A 27,657-nucleotide genomic window follows, 5' to 3' on the forward strand; every position below is an offset into this window, starting at 1 on the left:
GTTCAGTGGGTGATCAGTGCCAGTCATATTTGGAAGGTGACATTTTGAGCAAAAATTTGGAGAAATTAACCCTGCAGATATCAACTGAGGAGTGATGGTGGCAATGGTGGTCTTGCTGCCATAGCCAATATAAAGAACAGTAAAGAGACTCATGAGACAAAAGTTGAATGAGCAGTACAAGGACAGTAAAAGAAATAAGGCCAAGAAAGTAACATGGGTCTAGATGCTGTAGGAGTGAAAGCCAGTGTGCCTGCTTCATCTTTTACTTCTAGTAGAGCCAGGAGTCATGCCTGGTTTTTAGAAGAGGAGTGGCATGCTCTGACTTCAGTTGTGTTGAGAATAGAATCACCACAGGGGGGCAAGCGTGCAAGTAGGAAGCTTCTGCTCCAACCCAGGAGAAGAGTGATGGTGGTTTTTACCAGGGAGGTAGTTCAGAGGTGCTGAGAAGTGGCCATTCTCTGGATATATTTTTAAGACAGAATGAATAGGGTTTGGTGACAGCATAGATGTGGAATATGAGAGAAAGGAAACAACAATGAATTCAGAAATTCTGGTTTAGACTTTGAAAGCAATGGAGTTACTGCTAACTTAGTAGGGGGAGGCTTCAGTGAAATAGGTTTTAAGAGAAAGATTGCAAGTCCCCTTTTGAACATTATCAAGCTTAGATGAGATACATTTGTAAGAATGAATTAATAAACTAATGAAGGGGGGAAAAAAGTAACCATATGAAGTTTAGAAATGTTTTAAACTACAGTCAAGAGAAGCAAATGTAAGTAAATAAAATTATCATTAAAGTTTTAAAATCCATTGATAAAAAGATATTTTAAGAATTTTTAATATTTATTTTTGAGAGAGGGAGAGACCGAGGGTGAGTGGGGGAGGGGCAGAGAGAGAGACACACACAGAATACAAAGCAGGCTCCGGGCTACGAGCTGTCAGCACAGAGCCCCACGCAGGGCTCAAACTCATAGACCATGAGATCATGACCTAAGCTGAAGTCAGATGCTTAACTGACTTAGCCACCAGGAGCCCCAATAAAAAGATATTTTAGAAAGAATCTTTTCAAGGCTCTCAATCAAGTCCTCTAACACTTCAATTTATAAAGCAATAACAAGATGGGGAAGAGAAAGTATAATAACATTAAAACCATAATGGCTTAAATAAAACCACATTGGGATGAGGAATAGTAATTTGAAACTATAGAAGACAATCCATGTAAAGGAAAACACTCCTGAGTGTTTCTCCCTTGTCATTCACACAGAACGGTTCATTTCTGACTTTTGGTCACCAAATGTGTGGGATGCCTGTGGAATTGGGATGCCTCATCCTCCCAGTACATGGATGTGTTCACCAACCCAGAAGTTATCTGAACCTTGTACTTTTGAGATTTTTGTGGAGGGTTAATCACATAGGCAGGAATGGTCATTCACCCAATTTCTAGCCCCTCTCTCCTTCATGGAAGATAGAGTGTGAGCCTGACAATTCTAAGCTTCTAACCGTGTCTTGTTCTTTCTGGTGACCAACCGCCATCCAGGAGCCCACCAAACATTGCCTCATTCAAACAAAAACACTCTTATCATCCAGGAAATTCCAAGGGATTTAGGAGCTCTGTGTCACGGACCAGAGTCAAAGACAAAATATTAGAGCAAAAGATGCTCTTAGTGCTCTTAGTACTTAGGAAAATACAAGGGAACCAGGCACAGAATAAAACATATATTTCTATTATTTTGCAATCAATAAAGCAGGTGATAAACCCAAGAAATATTGCAGATTTCAGAAAACTAGTACCTGTAGTCCCTCACCTCTTCCACTGTCTTTCACAACCAGGACTACCAACAACACAATAATAGCAATTACTGAGTGCTTTCTCAGACTGTCTCATTTACGCCTCAAAAAATCTTACACGGCAGGTAATATTATTATCACTATTTTACAGATAAACAAAATTAAGCTTAGAAGTGTTAAGTAAATTGTCCAATACCACATTTCTGGTAAGTTCCAGAGAAAATGAACAAAAATAGAATGGATGAGAGAGAAGATAATTTATGGGCACAGTGATTTTTAAGGATGCAATAATAGACTTATTTCAAGAACGATGGTCCAGATTCAGTAATCAAAGCCCTATTAAGGTAGACCTTTCCAGACATCTGCAAATGTAATTGAAATGGGTTCTCTATGAATACAGCAAAGGTAATGAATAATGACCAATATTGAGTTGTATTCTAATATTTTTAAAGTTAGAGGTTTTAAAGTGTTACAGACTGAATGTTTGTATCCCCTCAAAATTCATCTTTTGAAGTCCTAAACCCCGTCTGTAATGTTATTTGGAGATGGGGTCTTCGGGGAGCAATTGGGGTTACATGATGTCATAAGAAGGGGCCCTCATGATGGCATTAGTGCCCTTTATAAGAGACACCAGAGAGCTTGCTCTTTCTCTTCATCATGCAAGGACACAATGAGAAGGCAGCTGTCTACAAGTCAGGAGGAGATCTCTCACAAGAATCTGACCATGCTGGCATCAACCAAAATTGTATTTTATGGCAGCCTGCGCAAACTAAAACAAAGAGTTACTGGACTTTGATAGAATTCTTAGAATAGATTTTCAAATCATTTTTTTTTTTATTTCATCAACTGTATTTTCTTGTTGTAACCAGTAAGAATTAAATTCTAAAAGTTACCACCATTGCTGCAGCCACAGACATCAGTCTCTGTTCTTTAGGATAGGGTTTCAAGAATAAGTTGTCAAGAATAAGGCCTACTTCAAGAGATACCAAGTGAAAATTAGAAGAAGACAAGAGGGTAAAGCTGATACTATGTTTGAGAATGCTTAGTAAATCCAGGATAAATTAAATATAATATAATAGTTTATGTAACTGGTGGAGATAGCATTTGTCAGATTGCTTGCATCTACAGGACTATATTGCTGTGATAGTCTCTGTGGCTTATACTCATGAACTTCCAAATTATAATGTGAAGGTATTTTATATTTAGATGTAGTCCATACCAGAACTGCTGCTGGAAATAGAATTTCTGAAGGATTCTGGGGATTCTGAAGGGAGCTATGGGAAGAAGCTTTTCTGTCCTTCACAGTACCAAATGATGCCCTGGATGCGATTCAGAAAGCAAGGAACTCAGCACAGAAGTGCTTTGTAAGCACATCTTGGATCAGAACATTTCAGATTATATGTGGTACTTAATGGAAGAAGATGATGCTGCTTACAAGAAATAATTCTCTCAATATGTAAAGAAAGTAACTCCAGACATGGAAAAGATACACAAGAAGGTTCATGCTGCTATAGGAGAGAATACAGTCTTAGAACAAAGTTTAAAAGAAGACATGAAATGATTCCTAAATGTCTCTTGCTCAGAACAAAGATCCCGTAGCCCAGAAGACCAATTGCCTCAGAGCTCAGGAGCAAGCTGGGAAGGACTAAACTAAAACCACAATTTTTATGAAGACTTTTCAGATAAGAATGATAAACAAATTGGCAAACAACTAAAAATAAATTACACCATTTATATTTTGTTTTTCAGAAATGAATTTTAAAAAATCAGACGTGGCCTTCCGATTTTTATTGTTCTTAGACCAACTTCAGCGCGTCTGATGACTTGTGAGGTGGCCTTGAGCCTGTTGCTTAAACTCATTGGGTATCAGTTTCTATGAAATGAATTAGATGGTATTTATTCACTGGTCTAAACATTCTCTGACATTATTCAATCCTAACAGTGACTTATGAGGAGTTTATCTGAGAAAAAAGGAGAAAATAGCTGCCTCCGAGGTTATTTAAAACTAGTGAAACTTTTATTTGGAACACATACATCAATATAGTTCTCAAAAATTTCCAAAACATTATATAGCAATTGCTCTTGAATTGAAAATTTTACTCCTGTGACCTTTCATTTTTACTGTTTTTCTACTTCCTGCCAAAACCCATTCTTGTTCTTATATGGATTCTTTTCTTAGAGAAGTGATAAGGACCTTTTAATTACTAGTAGGTAACCTGTCTTATAATCAGAAATCTTAGAATAATCTTTAAAAGGGTTATATTTGGAGAAACAGTGCTTTCTCATGTACTTTATGTTGAAAAACTGGTGCAGGACATTTGATCTATTCAAATATATCTTCAGAATCTATTTAGCATGAATAAAAGCAGTATACTGAGTATTCTGTTGCCTTGTAGCAACGTCTTGAACTTTGATTTAATTATTTTTCTTCTTTTTAACAAAAAAATTCCGTAGGAATCTTTATTGTTCTGTCTAGACTTCTTTACTGGTGAATCAGTCACATCTTGACCTCTAAAATAATTACCAGATGATTTAGGAAGGCAGTGTTAAGACTATATAGCAGAACAAGATAAAGTCAGAGAATGAGAAATTTCAGGTCTTTATAATATTTTAAAATTAGTGCTGCCCTAGCTAAATTGAGTTTCCTTATTGTGGCAGTAATCATTACTCATTGTGACCACAAGAAGTGCTGGATTCCCAGGTCATCCTTCATCCACGTGGTCACCCATCATTTTACCTGTCTGTCTACTCCCTACTCTGGTCCTAGTGCCCTCTGCTCCCCAAATCTCTTCCAATACCTTAAGTCCCTCCTCAACCACAACCCCATTCTCAGTCAGTTCTCTTTATTTAATTGGAAGCTGGGTATCTATCTCTTGCAGCCCTGCCAAGTGGTGTAGGATGAACATCTTCTGAAAATGCTCCTAATTTGAGGCTTATGTCCTCAGACACACCTTTGGATTCCCTGCCTTACCAGGGTTATGGAAAGATGCCATTCCCCTCATTTCATGAAGATTTTCACTCGCAATGCACTGTCTCTCTTCAATACAACCCCTCTCATGCATCCTGTGATTTAATAGCCATGTAAATCATCTTTTCAGTTCATGGGCCTTTCAGACTTTTCTCTACTTCAGCAACCCACTCCTGGGGTCATCCCCCAGATCTTGTCACTAATCCTACCCCTCCAGAGTCTACATTTTAAGTACTCTATTTTTGGATTTCCATCTCACATCGTGAGGAAGGAGCTGGGCTCCTTCTAGTTGCTCTTTGACTGTACCAAGTCATTGATCCTAAAGTCATATCTTTAACCCTTCATAACCTCCCTTCCCCATATCCACTCTTCTTTTCTTATCCAGTTGCGGTTCCATGATCCATTACTTAGGAATCAGAGAACAATTCCCTCATATATATCCTCATCTCCTGGGCCCCTCTTCAGTTACTATACTCCCTGGGAAAAATAGATAAGTGTACATAGAGGATAGATAGAAGATAGATAGATAGATAGATAGATAGATAGATAGATAGATAGAAGAAAAGAATAGCCACAACAGCAAAAACACTGGTTAAATTCCTCACTTTGTTCACCTAATCCATGCATGCATCCTTCCAGCTGAGTGAACTGGGATAACTTGATTTCCATGTTTATAGGTTTCTTTTGGGTTCATAATTCTTCAGTACTGTTCTGTAGTCCTATATTTCCTTGGTCCGTTTGCTCTCCCACTCTCCTGGACGGTTCTTTTACATCTCTTTCTTCCCAGAAATCTCCCCTCTTCCTAATTCACAGCTGATTTTATCTGGTTTCTGTTTCACTGAGAAAAGGAATTTGGTAATTTCCCATGCTGTATTTACTAACCTACCAGCATCCACTCTGCCTGCCTTGCCACTATTACAGATGAACTCTGCTTCATGTCTAAAGTCAACTCTTCCACTAGCCTTTTAGATTCCATCTCTTCTCATCTATCTAAGAATATTATCCCCTCTTACTCTTGTGTCATACATTATTTCCTCTCTACTAGATCATGTCTGTTAACATGAAAAATGCTACCCAATCTCCCATATCTTCTAACCAATGCTCTATTTCCCTACTCTTCTTTGTAGAAGAACCATTTCAAGAGCTGTCTCCACTTTGCCTCCTCTGATTGTCTTTTGAATCCATTTTCATCAGGCTTTCATCCTATTACTTTACCTAAACAGTTCTTGTCATGATCAGGAATAAATTGCCTCCATGTTGCTAAATCCAATTGAAAGTTCTCAATGTTCCTCTCTTTGGCACAATCTGTACACTGGATCATTATCTCCTTAAAACACATTCTTTAGAAGGTATCTGAGATACTAGACTTTTTTTGTCTTCCTATCAATAGGAAGCTGGCCACTTCTCTGTTTCTTTTGCACATTATTCCTCATCACACCAACCTCTAAACTGTGAGATGTCCTACATCTGAGTCTAGATACAGAGTTTTCACTCTTCATTCATTCACTCACTTCCACTCAGTCTCAAAGCTTTTGATATCATCTATATTCTGATGATCCCTGTATTTTTCTCTCTATCCTTGACTGATCCCTTGAACTCCAGACTCTCACATCCAACCACCGGATATCTTTATTCGCCCTTTAAATTAATGCCTCACACTTAAAATGTTCAAAACTGAACTCTCCCTTCCTGTCTGCCTCCTTCCTTCCCCTAAAATCCTATGTATCCTCACAGTCTACCCATATCAAGAAATTACAATTCCACCCTTCTCATTGTTCATGCCATAGTCTCTGTAGTCTCTGATTCCTCTTTCTCTTACTATCTATATCCAACCAATCACAATATCTAGTTTGTCTCCCTTCAGAATAAAAATAGAATCTGACATGTCTTGACTTCATCCTAATTTCTTCTAACCTATTTTGGTGTTTCTCTCTTTGCTTCCCTGCAGTCTGTTCTCTGCACTGCAGCCCAGATTCTCATTTTAAAACTTATGTGTCAGCTTAGAATCTTCTTTCAGTCTTCCATCTCACTCACGAGGCAAATATTTTTAGAGTGTCCTATGGAGTTCTAGATGATTCACCATTGCCTGTGGTAGGCAGACTGCGAAGATGTCCCCTGAGATTCCCAGCTCCCTGGTGTACATGCCATGCATGATACTTTCCCTTTGAATGTGGGTGGGGCCTGTGAATATGATGGGATAGTTACTTCCCTTATTAGGTTACCCCATGTGCCAAAGGTGATGGGATAACCACTAGTCATTATACTAGGTAGCTGGGATAACCTTGTATAAGTTCCCATCTTAGCATACTAGGAAGAGAAACTCTCCTCCTGACCTTGAAAAAGCAAACTGCCCTCTTATGAATTGCCTATGGAGAGGGCCACATAGTAAGAATGTGAGGGTGATCTCAAGGCATGGAGTGTTAGTAGCAAGAAACTAGCTGATAATTGGCAAGGAAAAGGGGACCTCAGTCATTCAGGCACAAGGAAATAAATTCTACCAACAACCTGAATGAGCTAGGAAGTGGACTATTTCCTAGAGCTTCCATGAGGCAGGAGAATTCAGTGCATCCTACATGATGATTTCATTCTTGTGAGACCCTGAGCTCAGGACATGATCCATACTTCTGATCTTTACACTGTGAGTTTGTGGTCATTTGTTGTGCAGAAATGTAAAAAGAATGAATACCTCTCTTACTTAGTCTTCTTGTACACTCTTTCTACCCTACCCAGCTTTAGCCATAATGGTTCTTTCTCCTCCTTGAATATGGGGACCAGGTTCCAAGGCTTTTGGACCATCTGTTTCTTCTGCCTGAAAAGATTTTCCCCCAAGAAAGATATGTGACTTACTTCCTTACTGCCTTTAGGTGTTTGTTAAAATGGCATTGTATTAGAGAGTTCTTTTCTAACCACTGAGTATAAAGTAGCAGCCCCAACCTGATGCTCATCCACCTTCTTTCCCTGCTTAATTTTTCTCCATGGAATTTATCATATTCTAATGTATCATTTATTTATTTGTTGAGTTCAAATTCCATGAGAGCAGGGATTTTGGTTTTGTTTTCTGTTGCAACAATCCTTGTGCGTGGAATAGTGCTTACAACATAGTAGGTCCTTAATAAAAGTTTGTAAATGAATTCATATTTCCTGGTTTCTGAACTTATTTTTAAAGGATTTTTGGTTTAAAATGTCATATTAAAGGAGAAAAAATATTTTTAAAACCACAACATTTTATAGCTTAATAAAAGAATGTAACACAGATCCAAATGCAATTAAGCATAAAAATATAGACACTAAGAATTGCTTGGTTTCAGAGTGCATGCCCCATGGTGCAATTTAAAGCTTAGTGAATTTCTTACTACATAGGTTTGAAAAACATTATAGTCTAAAATTATGTTTATACACTGTAAAACTTTGACCATATACTGTATAACTTTTTTAATTCTAGCTTAAAAAAAAAAATCTCTTAGCACTGTTTCCTACCATTAAGGAACTGGCATAAACTACAAAGCACAACACAGGTAAAAATATACATAATTCAAAATTTGAGTATTAAGTACTGACCCATCACTAGTATTTATTGCTAATTATTTAATAATTGCCTCCTTTAATTCTCCATGCCTGCTATTTTTGGAATGTTTTCAGAATGTCTTAGAATATTTTGATTGGTTTAGTGACATTTGCAAACCATTCTTGTAAAGAGTTTCTGTTCCAGGAGCATGTCCATTTTGAGTAAGAAAAAAATGGTCTTAAAAATGTATGTATGTATAATCTTTGCTTTCAAATAATGTCTGAAGCAATCTATGCATGACCTCATATGGTTACTTTCTCCCTGCTATTTCCTTTCTCTTCTAATGATCTCTGCTTAGGAGGTGCTCTTTTCCTCTCAATCTTCTTTCTTTCTCTTACTCAAAATAAAAATTCAAACAAATAAATGTAATAAAATAAGTTGACACAACAAAAAGCCTTAGCAATAGTTTCTCTTTTGTAGGTCTAAATGTGAGTAATTTTAGTTGGTAGGTTCATCCCATGAATGGGAATCATTGGTTTGGGAAACTCACTGAACTTCCTGCATGAACACCTTCCTCTCTAGTCTAATGAAATGTTCCCCATGGTTCATGTGGATTTTTTCTCTCATATATGACATTTCTATGTCAGCATATATCTTGAAAGTATAGAGCATGGGATAAATTGACACTTTGACTTTGCTGTTTCAAGTCAGTATTGCCAGAAATTGGAAGATTTGGTTCACATAAAATAGGATAACCTTTTAATGATTTGGATTCTCTATTCCCAGACTGAATGGCTGTTTTTATTTGCTGTTAATTTATTATCAGAGAAAATGGCTGTGTCCTTTCTAATTTATTGTATTTTATAAATTAACATACAGTAAAATTGACTTTTTATTGTTATATGGTTCTATCTATTAACACATGTGTGGATTCTTGTAAACACCACCACAGTCAAGAAACAGAACTGTTTTCAACACAGTGAATCTCTCTCCTACTTCCCTGTTAATTCACACCTCCACCCACCCTAACCCCTCTGACCACAATGTATGTTCTCTATTACCATAGCTTTTTCATTTCCAGGACATATAAATTGAATCATAGAGTATGTATCTTTTTGAGACTGGCTTCATTCACCCAGTCCAATGCCTTTGAAATTCATCCAAGCTATGTGTATCAACAGTTTTGGTTTTGTTTTTGTTTTTTAATTACTAAGCGGGATTCCATTATATGGTTGTAAGATAGTTTGTATAACCATTCACATTAAAGGATATTTTGGTTGTTTCTAATTTGGAATGATTATGAGAGGGCCTTGTAAAATATTCATGTGTAGGTTTTTCTGTGACCCTAAATTTTCATTTCTCTAGGGTAAATATGATTGGAATTTCTGGGTCATATGGTAAGTGTATATTGAGTTGTATAAACACCCAAGATGCTTTTTTTTTCCCACCAGCAGCGTATGAGAGTTTCAGTGGTTCTGCATCCTCATCAGCCATCCTAAGGCATATAGTGACATCCCATAATGCTTTTAATTTTCACTTCCCTGTTGACCAATGACATTGAATGACTTTCCATGGCTTATTTGATATCTGAATATCCTCTTTTGAAACATGTTGGTTCAACTTTGCCCATTTATTAATTAGGTTGTTCCTTTTTTTGCTGTTGAGTTTTGAGGACTCTTTATGGGCTTTGGAAGCAAATTCTTTGTTAGATACATAATATGCAATTATTTTCTTCTAGTCAAATGCTTGTCTTTTCATTCACATAACAATATCTTTCACAGAGCAAAAGTTTTCAATTTTGATGAGGTTCAAATTACTGATTTTCTTCCTTTTTAGATTTTGCTTTTGTCATATTTAAGAACACTTGACTAAACCCAATTCATGAAGATTTTTTTCTTATATCTATATCTATATAAAAAGTTTTAGACATTCAGGTCTGTGAAGCATTTTAACTTTTGTTTCAGTTGTGAAGTCAAAACAAAGGTTCATTTTTTTTTCCCAAATGGATGTCTAATTATTTCAATACCATTTGTTGAAAGGACTAGTCTTTTTTATTTAATTGACCATAACTTTGTCAAAAAATAATTGATCATGTTGCCTCTGTGTTGTTTCATTTATAAATATATTTTCCCTTTCACCAACACCACATAGTTTTGATTACTGTATATTTACAATAAGTCTTAAAATCAGTAAATGCAAATCCTCCATTTTTGTTCTTCTTTCTTAAAATTACTCTGGCTGTTCTATTTATTTGCCCTGACTTATAACTTCTTGAATTAGCTTATCAATATCTACAAAAGATCTTGTACAAAATCTACAAAAAGATTTTGATTAGTATTTTATTAAATGTATAGATCAATTTGGGGAGAACTGGCATCTCTATAAAGTTGAGTCTTCGAATACATGAACACTATCTGTCTTGCCATTAATTTAGAACTTCTTTAATTTCTTCCATCCGCATTTGTAATTTTCAGTATATAAATTTTATACATCTTTGCACTTAAGCATTTTGTATCTACCATAAATGATAATTTTTTTTATGTCAGTTTCCATTTGTTCATTGCTAGATGTTTGTGAGCTGAACTTACGTCCTGTGAAACCTCGTATAGTACTTTCAATATCACTCACATTTTCAAAGCTTTTGTTGTATCATTAAGACCAGTCCTTCATCTTTGTCACTCAGTTGACAGTCTGAGACCTGGGGGGGTAGTCGAGTCCATAAATTATTTCTCAAAGTCTCTGATATTCTATTTAGATTCATGCGTGCACAGCTTGAGGTGAGGCCAGGTATTTATGAACAATATTAAGAAGTCCCTTTCCTGACCTCCTTCCTCTTCACACTATCCCTGGCACGTTCCTGTTTCCTGTGGCTTCCTGTTTGATCCTCCAGCCAGAAAGCTGGGGTTTTATTTATTTATTTATTTATTTATTTATTTATTTATTTTTATTTCTGCTATGCAACTGCACCCTCTTCAGGGACCAAGAAGCAGAAGAACAGAGAGAGATAAAAAGTAAAGGGATTCACCCTACACCCTTACGATGTCAATTGCAATCAGAGAGGAGACTTTCCTTCCTTCATAGTATTCAGCCTCCTGCAATTCCTCTTTGCTGTCACTTTTACTGCTGCTCCTACTGGATTACTTGGGGGCTGGGATGTGAGAAAGTGGAAAAAATAAAAATGAAAACCATTCTTCTGAGTGTTGGGAAACCCATTTTATATTCCTTGTGCCAGAATTTGAGGGCTTCTCCTGGAGTTCTCTCTGTTTGCACCATTGACCGCCTCTAGGCTTAGGGCTCTGTTGAGTCCAGATCAGGAGCTACCAGAGAGGGGGAAATCGTAAACTCACCGCTGGCTCAGTGGTATTTAAAATTCTGATCTACCCCAATATTCCTGGTACTATTTACTTTGAGTCTTCAAACAGCTACTCTGTCCATCTGTCCAGGTTTTATAGCTGCATTCGGTGGATGCAGGAGGGTAGAGTGTACTTACTCCCTCTTACCTACAACTCATTATGTACCAGTGGGCAGCTCTTGATATCCTATTATTTTTAATATACGTTTGGTTGCCTACGAATCCTGACAAATTCATTCACAAGATGCCGATCTTGTTTTCTCACCTTGTTTACAGGATATGTCTTAAGTTTAAAGATGTATTTTATACTTCACCTTTACATTGAATCAACAAGTTTCCAAACATAACTTATCATATACTTTTGTAATAAAGTCATGAAGAGGGAAAGATATGCTTTAACTTATTTCTATTAGGATAATTACTTATATTTGAATAGTACTATTTTTAGCAGTAAAGAAGATGCTATAAGCCAATGGGTCTGAAAATTGAAGAAATGTATTTGTGATGTACTCTTGAAGCTTTGTGGCCCAGACTGTACAATATAGTAGTCACTGCCATACATTAAAGCAGTTTTGTACTTACACTTAAGATCTTTTGTTTTTGGTCACATAAATCTTGTGGGATAAGTAGGATGGCTTACTATCTTCATATATTATAGCTGGGGACATCTTTATAGATGCTATGTTGCTTGCTCATGGTCACATAGCTGTTTACTGTAAAGTAACCAAGGACTTTGTTACTCAAAGTTCACTGCACTGCTCACTAAACCATACTCTGTTATTTAATGGTGTGTGATGGCATAGATAAGTTTGAACCAAAAACACCAAGTTCCCCAAAACCCTTGACAAGTACTGATATAAGGCCTTTAAATACAGGCTATACTGCAATCTCTCTGGGCAGGCATTAGACAATGTCTCAGGACCTTTAATAGAGGAAAGAGAATAATATGGTGACATTTAATAATAGAGGAAAGAGAGTAATATGTACTTTAATAAGAAAGCCTGACAGGAATGCCTGGGTGGCTCAGTTGGTTAAGGGTCTGACTCTTAATTTCAACTTAGGTCATGATCTCACAGTTCGTGAGTTCAAGTCCCACGTGGGGCTCCATGCTGATCGTGCAGAGCCTGCTTGGGATTCTCTCTATTCCTCTCTCTCTGCCCTTATCCCACTCATGCTCGTGCTTGCTCGCTCTCTCTCTCAAAATAAATAAATAAAAACTTAAAAAAATAAAATAAAAAAAGAAGAAAACTTGGGACACCTGGGTGGCTCAGTCAGTTGAGCTGCCGACTTTGGCTCAGGTCATGATCTCACAGCTCGTGGGTTCAAGCCCCACATCGGGCTCTGTGCTGACAGCTCAAAGCCTGGAGGCTGCTTTGGATTCTGTGTCTCCCTCTCTCTCTGCCCCTCCCCTGCTCACACTCTGTCTCTGTCTCTCTCTCTCTCTCTCTCTCTCTCTCTCAAAAATAAATAAACATTAAAAAAATTTTTTTAAACAAAAAAAAAGAAGAAAACTTGACATGGATGGAATGCAAGAGAAGGCTCATGGAAGGTAAAAGTAGGTTCTTCAAGCATAATGAAACAGAGGTGAAAAACTGCTTGGGATGTTACCGTTGTGAAGGGACATGTGTAAGAGACATTCTAGAGGACTAGTCAGCAGGGCTTAATGACTTATCAGAAGGTAGAGGCAAGACACAGGTAGAGATGGAATATTCTATGGCATATTTTTCTTTGGAAATGATATGCTCTTGACGTGTGTGAGTTGGAGTTTGAGGAACAGTTTAGTTTCAAGCTTACAGAATGTAAAATATCAGGACAAAAGGAATTTGGAGTTCTAGACCAGGTAAAGATTTTCTATCCCTGATGAAAGAAGTTAGAGTAGGGAATGTAGAATTATGATAGATCCTCATACACGGGATACTTGAATTGTAATTATGGATGGAATTTCTGAAGGCGAGCTTTATAATGAGAAAACCAGAGACCAAAACTTGGAGCGTATAAGCTATAATGTTAAGAACTACTGAAACTTTTATTTAAGTAATAGTTTGAAAGTATTTTATGGCTTCTGACATTTATGAATTTCAGCCAGAATAGCGTGTGCTTAGTTATACATACTTAAATAGAACTCTCACTTCTTTCAGCCCTGAGTAAATCTAGCATCGCCAGGTAAAATGTATTCACCAGAAAGATCGTCAAGATGCACTCACTCACTAACTCTATTTGTTTACCTTTGTTTATTTTCTTGTCTGGGTGAAATTTGTATTTCTCAGGTCCATGTCTAGACAGTTTAAATGCAAGGCACATCTCACAGCTGAAGATCCTGTGCATAGCACAGGACTACTTTATATTCACAAAAACTGGCAGTGCTAATGAAGGTTTCTCCCTAGATGTTTACAGAGTCATTTGTTGGTTTGCATCTCTGTGGCATTTCCAAAACAGAGGAGTTATTTATATGCTGCTGTTTAACATTTCCAGAGTTTCTTTTTTTTCTTTTTCTTTTTCTTTTTGCTCTAGTAAGGATAGTGTAGTAGGTGGTGAAGAAGTCTAGAGGAAGAGTCATTAAATTTTCCTTTGTTAGAAGACTGTTTTACACTCCCTTTCATTCAGTCCTCTAAAAGTGTACGTTTCTGCATGTGATTGAATATTTCATTAGAAAGCATTAGGGGAGGTATTTTAAAGGCAGATTTTAAAGAACCTTAACCAGTAATCTACTCTGCATGCTGAAAATCTGAGTGAGAAAGGAATGTAGACTTGTATTGCTGAAAATCTCGTTTGCCTTCCATCTTGTTGGCATGGTTAAATATTAGTGCACAGAAGCCTCCCCCCCCCCCCACAAATCTTATTTGCAGAGGATACATTCCAAGACCCCCAATGGAAAATGTGGATAGTACCAAACCCTATATATACTATGTTTTTTCCTATACATACCTACCTATGGAAAAGTTTAACTTATAAGTTAGACACAGGAAAAGATTAACAAGAACAATAATAAAACAGAGCAATTATAATAATATATTATAATAATTGTTATGTGAATGTGGTCCCTGTCTAGTTGATAAAATGCCTACATGATGAGATGAAGTGAGGTGAATGACAGAGGTATTGTGACCCAGGCTACTGTTAATTTTCTGATGATATGTCAGAAAGAAGAACATCTATTTCGGGACCACAGTTGATGATGGGCAACCAAAACCTCAGAAGGCGAAGGTGTGAAAAGTGAAACCAAGGATAAGAGGGACTACTATATTTGCTGAATTTAACTAGGAACTTTGATATAGTGATCAAAATACTTTATCGGCCATGAACTATTCATCTTTTACTTCTCTTACAGCTTTCAGCATTAAACAGTGGTAATGACCTGTCAAGTGACTGAAATGGCAGTTTTTTGTTGTTGTTGTTCATGTAGATTGAGATAGTTATTTATTACTGCAGCCTGTTCTTATTGCCATATAAATTGCTAGGAAAGTGTGTAAAGATCACTTTTGTTTCTTAGCTCAGTCGTATTTGTATCCTTGTAAAAATGCCAAGATGCTGTGCTGTAAAGGCAGTAAAATATGTATGTATGCATTGGATATTATAAGAAAAACTAGCCCTTTTATTTGACTCCAAGCGTTAAGGTATTTGCCAGGTTTCTCGTGACTTTGGCTTCTTCGGTTTGTTTTGGGGGAAGGTAAGATGGGAAGGTGGGAAGTGAGGGGAGGCTAGAATGTACCTGATATTTTCCCCAAGGCTGTATCAGCCCGTGATGGCCTATGGTGCCCATGATAGAATCATATGATGCCATCACAGGGGTGACCAGAGCACTGGGCTTGAGTGCTGGTATTAGAGAATAGCTATTAGAGACCAACTCTTTGTTTTGCAGCGAAGAAAACTGAAATCCAGAGAGCTGGAGTGATATCTCATTGGTCACATAGCTAGTTAGCAGTTGAACTGCAAGTAATACTTGGATTTCTTGGTTCCTAGCCCAGACATGTCTTCTATATATCTTCCATGCAGATACAGTGATTTCCGCTAGATAAAATTCAGTAGAATTTTAGTGATAAATAATAGTTAAGCTATTATTACTAGCCTCCTGAACCTGATGGGTGATAAATTGAAAGCATAATTAAACATTTAATAATGAATGTTTTTTTCTAAATGTGTAGTAAATCACCTTTGAAGTAGACTTTGGAAACATGAAATAGATATTTCAATCATGACTCCCCTGATTGAAGAGAATTGTTGAATACCCATACTCTGTGTGTGTTAAATTGTTGCAAAATAAATAGAAAACACCTTCTACCTTTTATGTTCTAGTTCATCGACAGGGTGAACCATACTTTAGGTGTCTTGGATTCAGCTCTTTAGTTTATAATTTGGATGCCCCATTCTTTGTCGTCCACAAATCTCAGATGAACAGACTTGCTTTAGAGTAGTTAGAGCTCCCTATCCAAAATTGTTTTGGAAAAAAAAAAAGATTTTAGAATCATTCTAGAGTCCCTAGATTGAGCAAGCTCCTTGATTTGATTCTAATCTGGGATTATTTGGAAGCCTATAGGAGATAAAATGAAGTAGGAAACCCTGAAGGCATTAAAATTCTTTAAAAAGTAGCCAGATAATTGTTTTAAAGGGAATAGAGAGAGCTATAGTTCAGAAGCTTACTCTCATAGTACATCGCTTATTCATTCACTTTTGCACTTTGGAAGGTTCAGCTGCATTGTAATTAGTTATAAACCTGTGTTCTTTGAGCTACTAAGAGTGTAAGCTTCATAATATCATCTGTTAATTCTAATTCTTTGCATCTCTGGTGAGCACTCAGTCGCTGTTGAAATGCATGTGCCATGGGATCCTGTAATCTCTTACTATAGTCTTAGCTGCCTATTTTAGTAACATTCCTGAAGAGGATCGAATTAAATATGATACATTAACGACATCACAGTCTATTCCTGCTGCTGCTGTGGCTACTCTTACCACCACTGCTGGTACTACCACTACAGTTACTACTACGACTATTCCTGCCACTGCTCTACCACTAGGACAAAGAGGAGGGCTGGCAGGAAAGAGCATTCATCTCATAGAAGGCATTGTGCTGAGCACTTGACATAAATCATGCCACAATTTAATCCTTACAAGAAAATTCTCAGTCTCCATTTTACAAAGTGTCATGAGGTTAAGTTCTTTGTCCAGGTCATGCAGCTAGCAGGTAGCTCAAAACTCCTGCTTTCATGCTTTTAACAACTATGGCATATATTGTTTTATTACTCAGTCCTGTGGTGAGGGGTGGGGGTGTGAAAAATCTACCCTCGCCTTCAAATAATTATGGCATTATTTGGTTTAGTGCATTGAAAAAATGTAGACAGTCACACATAGGCTTTGCATTCCTAGAAATTCAGCTAGCTCAATTTGCTCAAGCAAAACATTTCTAAACAACTCCTATGTGAAGAAAAAGATGTCTGTAATTGTTATTGATGATCCACTTGGGGGACAAAGAACCTGCAAACCTCTAGAAAAAGCTGAGTAGTGCCAATGAAAGCTCTTATTAAACTCTTTAACTAATAACTATCAGTACTGAATAACTGTGCCGAGTTAAGTCACATCATGATTTATGACAAGTTAGTATGTCATTTTCAAGTGGGAAAATGGTATAATGAATTTTTTAAAACTATCCCAGAATTGGAGCTGATGCAGTTTTTCACAAATCATAGATTATAATGCCATCCATATACGTATCTTCTTTATGATGAATGTTTAAAGTTTCTGTATTAAAATTTCAAATAATTGAGTCAATATGATTTCCACTGATTTTAAAGTTACCAAAAAGCATTTTATTTCATATGTTACTAAGAAATCTTAATACACCACTTAACAAGTAAAACACTTTTCTTTATGTACACATTTTTAGTTTATTACATTATGACATTGGGTATGCGTTTGTCACCAGAATTTTACTCTTTCAATTTTCTTAGAAACATACTTCAAAGGGTATACTTTATTATTTTTGTTTTTTGAGAAATACCTACCATGATCTAGTAACATAATTGGGTTTCATTTTCACCTAACACATTCATTATTTTAATTAGCATTTTGCTAAACTACTTTATAAAAAATGTTCCTAATCCTCTTTTCTGACTTCTTTAGTAATAATATCATGACACTTAGAAGGAATGGGTTGAAAGAAATACACTATTTGTATCCTAATTAAAGATAAAAACAAATTTCAGAAAAAAAAACATGATGGAAGAATATGAAGCATTGCATTTCTGTTAGTCAGTTAGACCTAGAAAGAAGTTATAGCAAAATGGCATGCCTAGGAGGTGGCTTGCTACCTATTTTCAAAATAAGATTCAAGGGGAAAATATCATTATGTGTCACACTGTTCCAATGGTATGATGGCACTATTTATCCTATATCTTTTCTTGTCCAGGAAAAGAAATTAGAGAACCTTAAAGCATGGTGGTTATTAATTTTATTTTTATCCTTCATTGTTAATCAGAAAATTCATTGAAGACATTAATGATGGCAAAAATCTTTAATAAAATTGTCATCATCATTAAATAGAGAAGTTTTTCAGTGACCAACAGACTTGAAGGAGCTAGAAACCTGGATTTCTCGTTTTGCCATTTTGTTACCTTAATGTTTATTTATTTTTGAGAGAGAAAGAGACAGAGTATGAGCTGGAGAAGGGCAGAGAGAGAGGGAGACACAGAATCCCAATCAGGCTCCAGGCTCTGAGCTGTCAGCACAGAGGCAGACACGGGGCTCAAACCCACGAACTGTGAGATCATGACCTGAGCTGAAGTCTGGCACTTAACTGACTGAGCCACACATGCACCCCGCCATTTTGTTACCTTAGATAAGACTTTTCATCTTTCTGAGTCTCTGATTCTTTATTTGATTAAGTTATAGGTTGCACTAAATTATCTCTAACGTTAATTTCTGTTCTGCATGTACCTTAAATTTCTTCTGTTTACTGGAAGAGAATCTCCTTTACCTCGTCTCTTAGAGAGAAAAATGAAGGGCTCCTGGGTGGCTCAGTCGGTTAAGTGTCCGACTTCGGCTCAGGTCATGATCTCACAGTCCGTGGTGACAGCTCAGAGCCTGGAGGCCTGCTTGGGATTCTGTGTCTCCCTCTCTCCCTCTCTCGCTGCCCCTCCCCCACTCACACTGTGTCTGTCTCTGTTTCTCTCTCAAAAATGAATAAACATTAAAAATATTTTTTTTAAAAAAAAGAAAAATTATGTTAGGGAGAAGGCACAGAATCAGATTTTGTGGCCAGTGGTCCAGAGAGGAATATACGGATGTTTATACTCTCTTCTATTTTATTCAGCTGTAATCTCTATAACAGATTTGCACAACATTCCATGCAGTTGGCATAGAGGAGCCATGGTTTCTGCTGTTGTGGGGGATGTGGTGTTACCAAACAGGACACCAATCCATGATATTTGTGTCTACTCCTAAGTGCCGGGAGGAGGTGTCCCCTTCATGAGGTAGCTTTTGACAGTCCATATACTTACCTCTTAAGTTTGTCGTTAACTTTTTTTTTTAAATTAAAAATAATACCAACACTATTAACTTGTTTTGATGTTTTTTATGCAGATTTGTTTAATTAAGACCAATGAAGGTAAATAGCACTATTTGTGGTTTTCAGAAGCAAACATGTTTGGGCATATTTTAAGGAAAGAGAAGATTCTTACCTTTCCATTTCATTTATTTTTGGTTGCAGAACTTCAGATGGTGGCAAAGTTGTTGGCACCATAGAAGTCAGTGTCGTGAAGATGGGGGAGATTGAGGATGGGGAAGCCGACCACATCACGACAGATGTGCAGGGACAAAAGGTAGGGTCTCAGTCAGCATAATGCACAAATTAAATTAGAAATGATCAGTTTTGCCAGATGCCTGAATTATCAACACGTCTGTGCAGTATGAAATCTCATTATTTAAAGGCAAAATGAGAAGTCAACTCTGGAATGGGAGTGGAGTATGTTTCATCCACTGAACCAAAGTGTCTGTTTGCATGGAACTATGCAAAGCCATGCGCTGTTCAGAAACACCTTCTTCTTCGCCCTGGCTCCTGTGTTGACACTGCCTCCTCTCAATTGGAACAAAAATATTGATCACTGTTGCATTCTGCCCTAATTAACCCTAAGCAAAATGCACAGAAGATTCTGGGAGGGCTATCGCCAAAAGTAACCACTTCTCTACTCTCAAAACCCTCTTTAGAAAGAGACGCAAGTTGAATTTAGATTTCATCTTTATGTGAAGGAGAGCAGATTTGATAATGTTGTGCCTGATGAAATTGCAGAGAGAGAAGTAGAAATAGCATAAAATGGAAGGGGCAGCTTTGGAGGAGGGGCAATGGCAGCTAGAGGTGAAGCAGCTTCCTTGAAGCTGAGGATAAAGGTCCCCAGTGCATATCAATAGGTGTCCAGGATTTTTACTTTCTTTTATTTAAGAAAGAGAAATTTAATATAAGAATTAACTTAAATTCCTGTCTTAGGAATTCAATTGCCTATTTTATTGAGACACAGTGGATAGACTTACAAACTGCATTTTTTCAGGAAAGACTTTGTATATACACTATAATTCCTACCTTTTCATAAATAAGCATTCTCTAATGATAAGACCTATAGTGACTTATTTTCTGGCTTAGTGTCCCTTATCTAGGGACATATTTGATTTTGGATGCTGAAACATCTACATGGGAAATGGTGTTTATCTAATATAACGAATTATTAATTTTATAAAAGAAACCCAAGACTGCCCCTCAAAAGAATATTATTCTTGCCCTAGAATGAGCTTGGGTCTTACCTGCTGCAGCAAGCCTTGTGCTTCTCTGTTCCCCTACTCTCCCTCAAAACATATCAAAAATCATGAAAATATTCCAAGGAGGCTCAAAGTTTGAATCCATTTGCCTGACAATGTGAGGGTTGTTGTGAGTTTTGCAGCAGATTCTCTTAAGATCTGTGTGTTCAGAACCCCAGTTGTGGCTCTTAGGATGTGTGCACCTGGGACCCCAATTATGGGGTCCCTTCATTCAATCCTTGTTTCTTTTAGAGTTCTATATAAAACTTGTGTTAGTCACCACCACATAAACGCTTGTATCAAGATTAAGGAGGAAAGATTTGGAGGCCAAGTGAGAGACTAAGAACAGAAAAAGGCAGATAATTGTGCCTTGTCCTGTGGCAGTATGCCAGGAGACCAGTAGCAGAAACACTTCCTGTTTCAAAGGAGTACTACCTTGCCTGCTCCAAGCTAATAATAGATTATTATTAGATTAATAGATTAATAGATTATTAGCTACCTCTCTAGTTTTCTCAAAGCTTGCCCACCCCCTGACTCCTTTCCTGGGTTGCTATTATGAGGTAGGACAAATTGAATCATACTCTTCTCATAAACAGAGAACTAGGTTCTCTACACCTCCCCAAAGCCCCACATAATGTTTCTGACTTAGTAATGTGAACTTGAAAAGACTTAACTGCACTGTTCTGGAAATAGGAGGTGGCAGTGTCAGCACGCACCATGTATAAGTCGTAAGTTGACTAAAATGATAAATGTGCTAATCATTGTTGGCATTAGTTCTGTCCTGTCTGGGTTCTTAGTAAACATTGACCTTTCATGCATTTTTAATAAAGTTACTATAAATGTTGTTGGCAATCCTTCAGAATACTCATGGTTCAGTGAAAAACATGTAGTAATGTCCACTAGGTATGACATTTAGAAGAATTACGTGGAAATAACTTTATCTCAGTGGCTTACAAAGCATGATCAGAATTTTCTGGGATGTTTGTTAGAAATGCAAATGCAGGGACTCTTTTTGCAGATATGCTAAATCCAAATCTGTATGAAGTGTATTAACACAGTCCATGAATGGTGACTTAAGTCCTGAATGACTAAAACATGTGAAGAGACAAAGTAACTGAAATAGACGTTATCTCTCAAACAACATCCCCCTCCTTACTTTGTGTGAATGGTGGAGAATGAAGTAAAACTAGCAGGACCAGAATTTTGTGGGTGAGTGACACAGGTTATCTCTCATGTATATTGAAATAGATAAAAGATTAACACCTGATTTATCAGCATGGGCTTCCATAATAAAATACTACACACTGAACAGCTTAAACAACAAAAATTTATTTTATCACAGTTCTGGAGGCTAGGAAGTCCCAGGTCAATGTGCCAGATGACTTAGTTCTTGGTGAGAGCTCTCTTCCAGGCTTACAGACTTCTTGCTGTGTCCTCACATGGCCTTTCCTTGGCACATGTACACAGAGACAGCGAGCTCTGGTGTCTCATCTTATAAGGACACCAGCCCTATAGGATTAGAGCCCCCACCCTTATCATCTTACCTAACTTTAATTACCTCTATAAAGGCCGTCTCCAAATACAGTCCCATTGGGTGTTGGGCTTCAACATAATGAATTTTGGGGAACAATCCAGTTCATAACAATATCCCTGACATAAAACTACATTTGAATCTTTAATCTCATATAACCTCTAGAGCATGAAATACAGTATAAATGAAAATCCAGACTCTGTCTTCTGCCATTAACTTACTTGTTGCCTCAAATCATATTATTACTTTACAGTTCTCATTAAGCAAAGATCATTCAGAAGGGCATTCACCATATCACACTGGTTTCAAACTTTTATTTTTTATGTACATGCATAGTAATAGAAGGCAAAGTGTTAAAATCTCATAGCTAAAGAAGGAAAATTTCACAAAAGAAGTAGTAACAACATTTTACAAAGCTCATATAGCAAGTGGAATATTGCATTAGGTATTCAAATTATTTTTTTTTTAATTTTTGGAGTCATCTTTGACTAATTTCTTCCTCTCATACTCAAATCCTGTTAGTAAATTCTGTTGACTCTGACTTTTTTTTTGTTATGTTTTTACATTTATAAGTTTATTACCTTTTTTAAGGTTTATTTATTTTTGAGAGAGAGGGAAAGAGAGAGAGCATGAGCAGAGTAGAGGCCGAGAGAAAGGGAGAGAGAGAATCCCAAGCATGCTCCACACTGTCAGCACAGAGCCTGACATGGGGCTTGAATTCACGAACCATGAAATCATAACCTGAACTGAAACCAAGAGTTGGACACTTAACTGACTGAACCACCCAGTCACTTTGACTTTGACTTTTAAATAAATCCAGAAACGAGTGACTTGTGAGTCCTTCACTCTTACAACATTGTCTGTTACAGACATTTTTACAGTAGTCTCTTAAATGTCCCTTCTTCCTCCTCCCCGACACCCCCATCATCATAGTCTATTCTTAGCAGAACACTTATTAAAATGTAGCACAAAACATGTCATTCCTCCAATGGCTTCTCAACTCCCTGAAAGTGTAAACCTAAATCCTTTCAGTGTGTTGGCCCTCTCAGTGTGATGGTTCACCTCATCCTCTACTTCTCTTCCTTGCTTACTTTGATCCAGCCTCATTAGCTTCTTGGCTGTTCATTACACGTTCCAGGTAATGAAGGACATTTCCAACTCAGGTCCTTCACCTTGGTTTTCAGTCTACCTTTGTAGTTTTTTTCCCCAGGTAACTATATACTTCATTCCCTCATTTCCTTCTGTTTTTTTGTTTTTGTTTTTGTTTTTGTTTTCAAAATGTCACCTTCTCATTCTGCCTTCTCTGCCCTATATCCAAAATTTCCATGCCTACCTGAAACTTTCTATCTCCTTTGTCTGCATTATTTTTTGTCCCTTGTACTTACCACTGTCCAGTGTCATATATATTTTATTTGTCTCATCTATTGTCTATTTCCCTCACTAGAATTAAACTTCACGAGAGAAAGGCTTTTGTCTATTGTATTCTTTCCTTTACCCTAGTACCTAGAACAGAGCCTGGCACAGGGAAAGTGAGTGAATAAGTAAATGAAGTCATTTTTACCTTGAAGAAATAAAATCCAAAATTGTCTCCCTAGAAGTGATAATATTTGCCTATATAGAATGCTGTGTACAAACTGATCAGTCCATAAATAAAGACTGGAGTGAGAATGCAGTAAAGAGTGTAGAATTATGAAGGAAAGAGGAAGAAACTTTTCAAGAACAACCTTTGAATTAAATAGTCAAGGAAAAAATATGCTACTAGGGAAAGGAGAATGAGGAACCAAAAGCATCAAATCAGGTAATATATGAGAAAACCCCATGTAAGTAACAGCCAATAGGATCAAGTGAGACTTCCATAGCCCTCCTCTTTGCCCTGCCCACCCTCCCAGGGGCCTTGGCTTCTTGTCAGGACAGGACTGTTAACAGGCATCCTCCAGTGGGGCTTTGCTGGGGCTGAGATCAACTCCTGCCTTGTCTCCCCCTTTTGTGTAACATCTGTATTATATTTGAATGTGGCATACTACAAATGATCAAAGTAGTGGTGATTTCTACGAAAGGAGAGAAAAGCCTTACTTATTTATGACAGTGACAGAGATGATACAAGTGGAGTAATAATACATCTTCTTTTTACTACGAGCCTCGTCTGACTCATATTTTGGTGACTTGCTGCTCTCCTCAGGCTATTCCCCCCCCCCCCCCCCATATTTTGAAGTGGTGTTTTAACAAGATATTCATTAGCCACGGTCAGGGAAAGTGTAGACTCCTTGGATAGCTAAGGATCATCTCAAAAGGCTCCATCCCTTTATTTTTCCCAAATATACAATTGAGAATAATATAACTGACTTAACTTACCTTATAAGATATTTGCAGACATATAATAGTCATCGTTCATTTATCAAAAAATACTGCCTTCTATGTCCTAGGCATTCTACTAGGTTCTGGATATTCAGCAATGAGACAAATAGACACAGATGCTGCCTTCCAGGGAAGTGAACAATCACAAAATAAACAAGTCATATAGTGTTGATCAGATGGTACTATACGCTATAAAAAAATAAGGGTACAAGGACTAGGGAATGTTGGCTGTGGCCATTTTATTTTGGATGATCATGGATAAACTCACTGTTAATATGATATCTGATCTGAAACATGCAGGAAATGAGGGAACAAGATGTGGATATCTGAGAGGAACAAGAATTCTAGTTAGAGTGAACAGCAAGAGCAAAAGCCCTGAGGTGGCAGTGTGCCTGTGATATTAAAAGACCAGTGAGGAGGCCAGTGTGACTGGAATTGGGGGTTGAAGAGGAGAGTGATAGGAGTTGAGGATGAGGTCCACAGGCAGGGGAGACAGACTGTATGCTCCCTTATAGGCCATTAGACTCTGAACTAGATACAAATAGAGTTGAGGATTTTTGAATATATGTACAAAATGTTATGATTGTTTGTGTTGAGTATGGCCTGAAAAGAAGGAAGGGCAGAAGAATGGAGCCTGTTGGTTGCAAAGATTCAAGGTACAAATGAAGATGGGTTGAATCAGGGTGGTATTGATAGAGAAAGTGAAATGTGGCCAGACTGTAGGTACAAAGGAAAGTCAAAAGAACAGAATTACCATTTTTAGTGGTAAGGAAAAGTGAGAGGAGCAGGTGCAGGAGCACCAGAGATTTTGAGATGTTAACTTTGAAATTCCTCTTAGACATCCAAGTGTAAATATATGAAGTGGAAATATATGAAGTTGGAGGTTTGAGTCTAGAATTCTTGTGAGATATCCAAGCTACAATTATTGTTTGCAAGTAATTTATGTGAATTTTATCTGTTGATATTTACTGTATTAGAGATTTTGCTGACTTATATCTACATTTATCATGTTAGAAATTCAAACAAGAAATGTTTAAAACAGAAGAGTACACAAGCCCACATACCATTAGCTGTCAAATGATTATGTAATAGGGCCTCTAGAAAATTCCACAATATGCTTATAAGAGAAAGAGAGAGGTAGACAAATAGTGTTTTAGTGTTATAATGAAAATGACTTTGTCTTCACCCTGTGCTAGATGCTGCAGAGGATGCAAAGACAAAGTTATCAGGCACTCCAGGAGATTCCAGACTAAACTTAGACAACCATGATTTAAGGAATAAACAAACTAACAAATGTGGAAGTGCTTAGCCAAGAGTCTGGTCTTTGCGTCTTTCATGATCATTGTCCTTACAGTTTGGTTAACTTTCTAGCCCAATGCATGGCAAATTGGTTTGTTAGTTGATATTCAAAATCATTAAGCTCCAAGAATTTTATATATCTTATGTTTCTTCTTCTTGGCTATACTTACCAGTAGATGACATTTTTAAAAGCACTCATCAAAATCACTAGGCTTATGGTGCTATGGTGGTACAAAAGGCATGTGGTGTTTGTTATTCCTGCTCAGAATCACAAATATGAAGTCATTACATTGAGAGCACCTACCGTGTAAGTGCATAACACTGCAAATATCCATCATAATGATAGCAATAAACAGTATATATAGCTGGAGCCTCCTTAAGCACAGAGTCCACATCATTTTAATCTTTGCATTCTCTGTAATACCTAGCACAGTGGAAAAATGATTCTAGGGTCAGCTGCAAAATACTAAATAAAATGGCCTGGGGAAATAAGAAATGTGGTTCTTGGCTTCAAAAACTCACAACTTAAATAATGGCACAGATAGTACACTCAGGAAACAATTGAAGAAAATAATTACTGAGTCCAAATATAAAAATATTTATCAATTTAGTAAATACTTGTTGGATATTTCCTGTTATGTTCCCAGGATTTAAATTTTGAGAGCATTCTGAATAGTAAAGCTTTAAAATACAATACAATTTGCAAAATAAGAATGTTATGAGGTTAAAATTATCCTAAGTACCTGCCTTCCAGTGTAGATGGAAGATGCAGATGTATGAAAGTTATATGTCTGTATCCATTTGGTAAAATAATATAGGCCTTCTGTTAGGAAACAGAAAGTTGGTTTTGATTATGAAGAGGCACAGCTCTCTCCATGTAGAGAAGCAGCTTCTCAAGATAATAGCCTGATCCCTATGAATTATGGACTTCTTTACTAAAAGAGTTTAATCCAAACCATTCCTATAAATTATATTGTAGATGATAATCCTTTTTTGGAAAGGAGGATGGCTAATAGCTATTTACCTAGTTATTATGTGGAAGGATATCATGGACAAATCATGAAAGAATTTGAATACAAGTTTGAGATATTGGATTTGATTGGATAGTAAATAACCATTATACATTTTCAAGCAGAGCACTGGTATGATGAATATACTGTTTATGAAAGATTATTTTAACAGCCCTATATAGGCTGCAAAGAGTAGAAGAAATATTGGAAGTAAGAGAAATAAAGAATTTTAAGTATGTTCAAGCATCATTGCACATTGCTCTAGTGATTTGGGAAGTGCATTTCCTAAATAGCTATGGATTAAAAGAAAGGATCACCTTTGAGTTCTGGTTTGGTCAGGAAAATGATTGAGAGAACATCAAATTTTAACAGCTGTTTGCAGTTATTCATTCTTTCAGTAAACTAGCCCTCAATAGAAGCACCAAAGAAATTATAAGATCACATTTTTCCCCATCAAGACATTTCCTGAGTTTGTGATGAATGTTATCATGGGGGAATAAGTAGTGGATTATACAAATATAGACATAACATTTAAATAAATCTTTTAAGTTATTTGCCTTTCTTCTAGAAATGTTTGACAGACATATACGTTCCATCATTAGCAGTGACCTCAGTGGCCATGATTCTCCAAGAGGACCAGTGTCTGGAGAAGGAATGGTGGAGGGAAACAGACAGGAGATAGCCCAAGCAATCTTGATACACCCTCCTAGGTTCTCTTGAGCCCTTGGAGTCTCTTGAGCAAAGCCTGCTTCCCTCAGAACTCACCAAAGAAGTTTCTGGTTTCTGAGTTTTCCTTTGTTTTTATTTGCATTTATTTGTTTCTGTGTGATATATTTGCTCTAAAAATTCACTTTCCTCTTTCCTCAAACTACCACCCCCCTTTTTTTTTGGCTAGCGATAGAAGGGAACTCATTTGAAGAAACAGATGCCAGCGATGCTGGTGTCAGTCTGTGTGACGATAGGTCTCTTATCAACATCATGGGGCCAGAAGAGTTGCTTCCTCTGTTAATTCCAGTTTCATAGAAAACTGAAGGGGGGGGTCCCCTCACTTAATGCTACATTGTCTGGAATATC

General features: G+C 37.1%; 1 protein-coding gene across 9 annotated transcripts in view; it reads left to right on the top strand.

Annotated features, from left to right (window-relative positions):
* INPP4B (inositol polyphosphate-4-phosphatase type II B) overlaps positions 1 to 27,657 on the top strand; it is a 778,175-nt gene that overhangs the window by 540,941 nt on the left and 209,577 nt on the right. For all 9 annotated transcript variants that reach the window (XM_086704171.1, XM_086704175.1, XM_086704169.1 and 6 more), the window contains one exon: positions 19,310 to 19,421. In XM_086704171.1, coding sequence (XP_086560297.1) covers positions 19,310 to 19,421 — 112 coding nt within the window. The remainder of the gene's footprint in view (positions 1 to 19,309; positions 19,422 to 27,657) is intronic.

Source organism: Puma concolor, chromosome B1 (assembly GCF_028749965.1).
Source record: "Puma concolor isolate L17-30 chromosome B1, mPumCon1.1.hap2, whole genome shotgun sequence".
In the NCBI taxonomy this organism is placed as follows: Eukaryota; Metazoa; Chordata; class Mammalia; order Carnivora; family Felidae; genus Puma; species Puma concolor.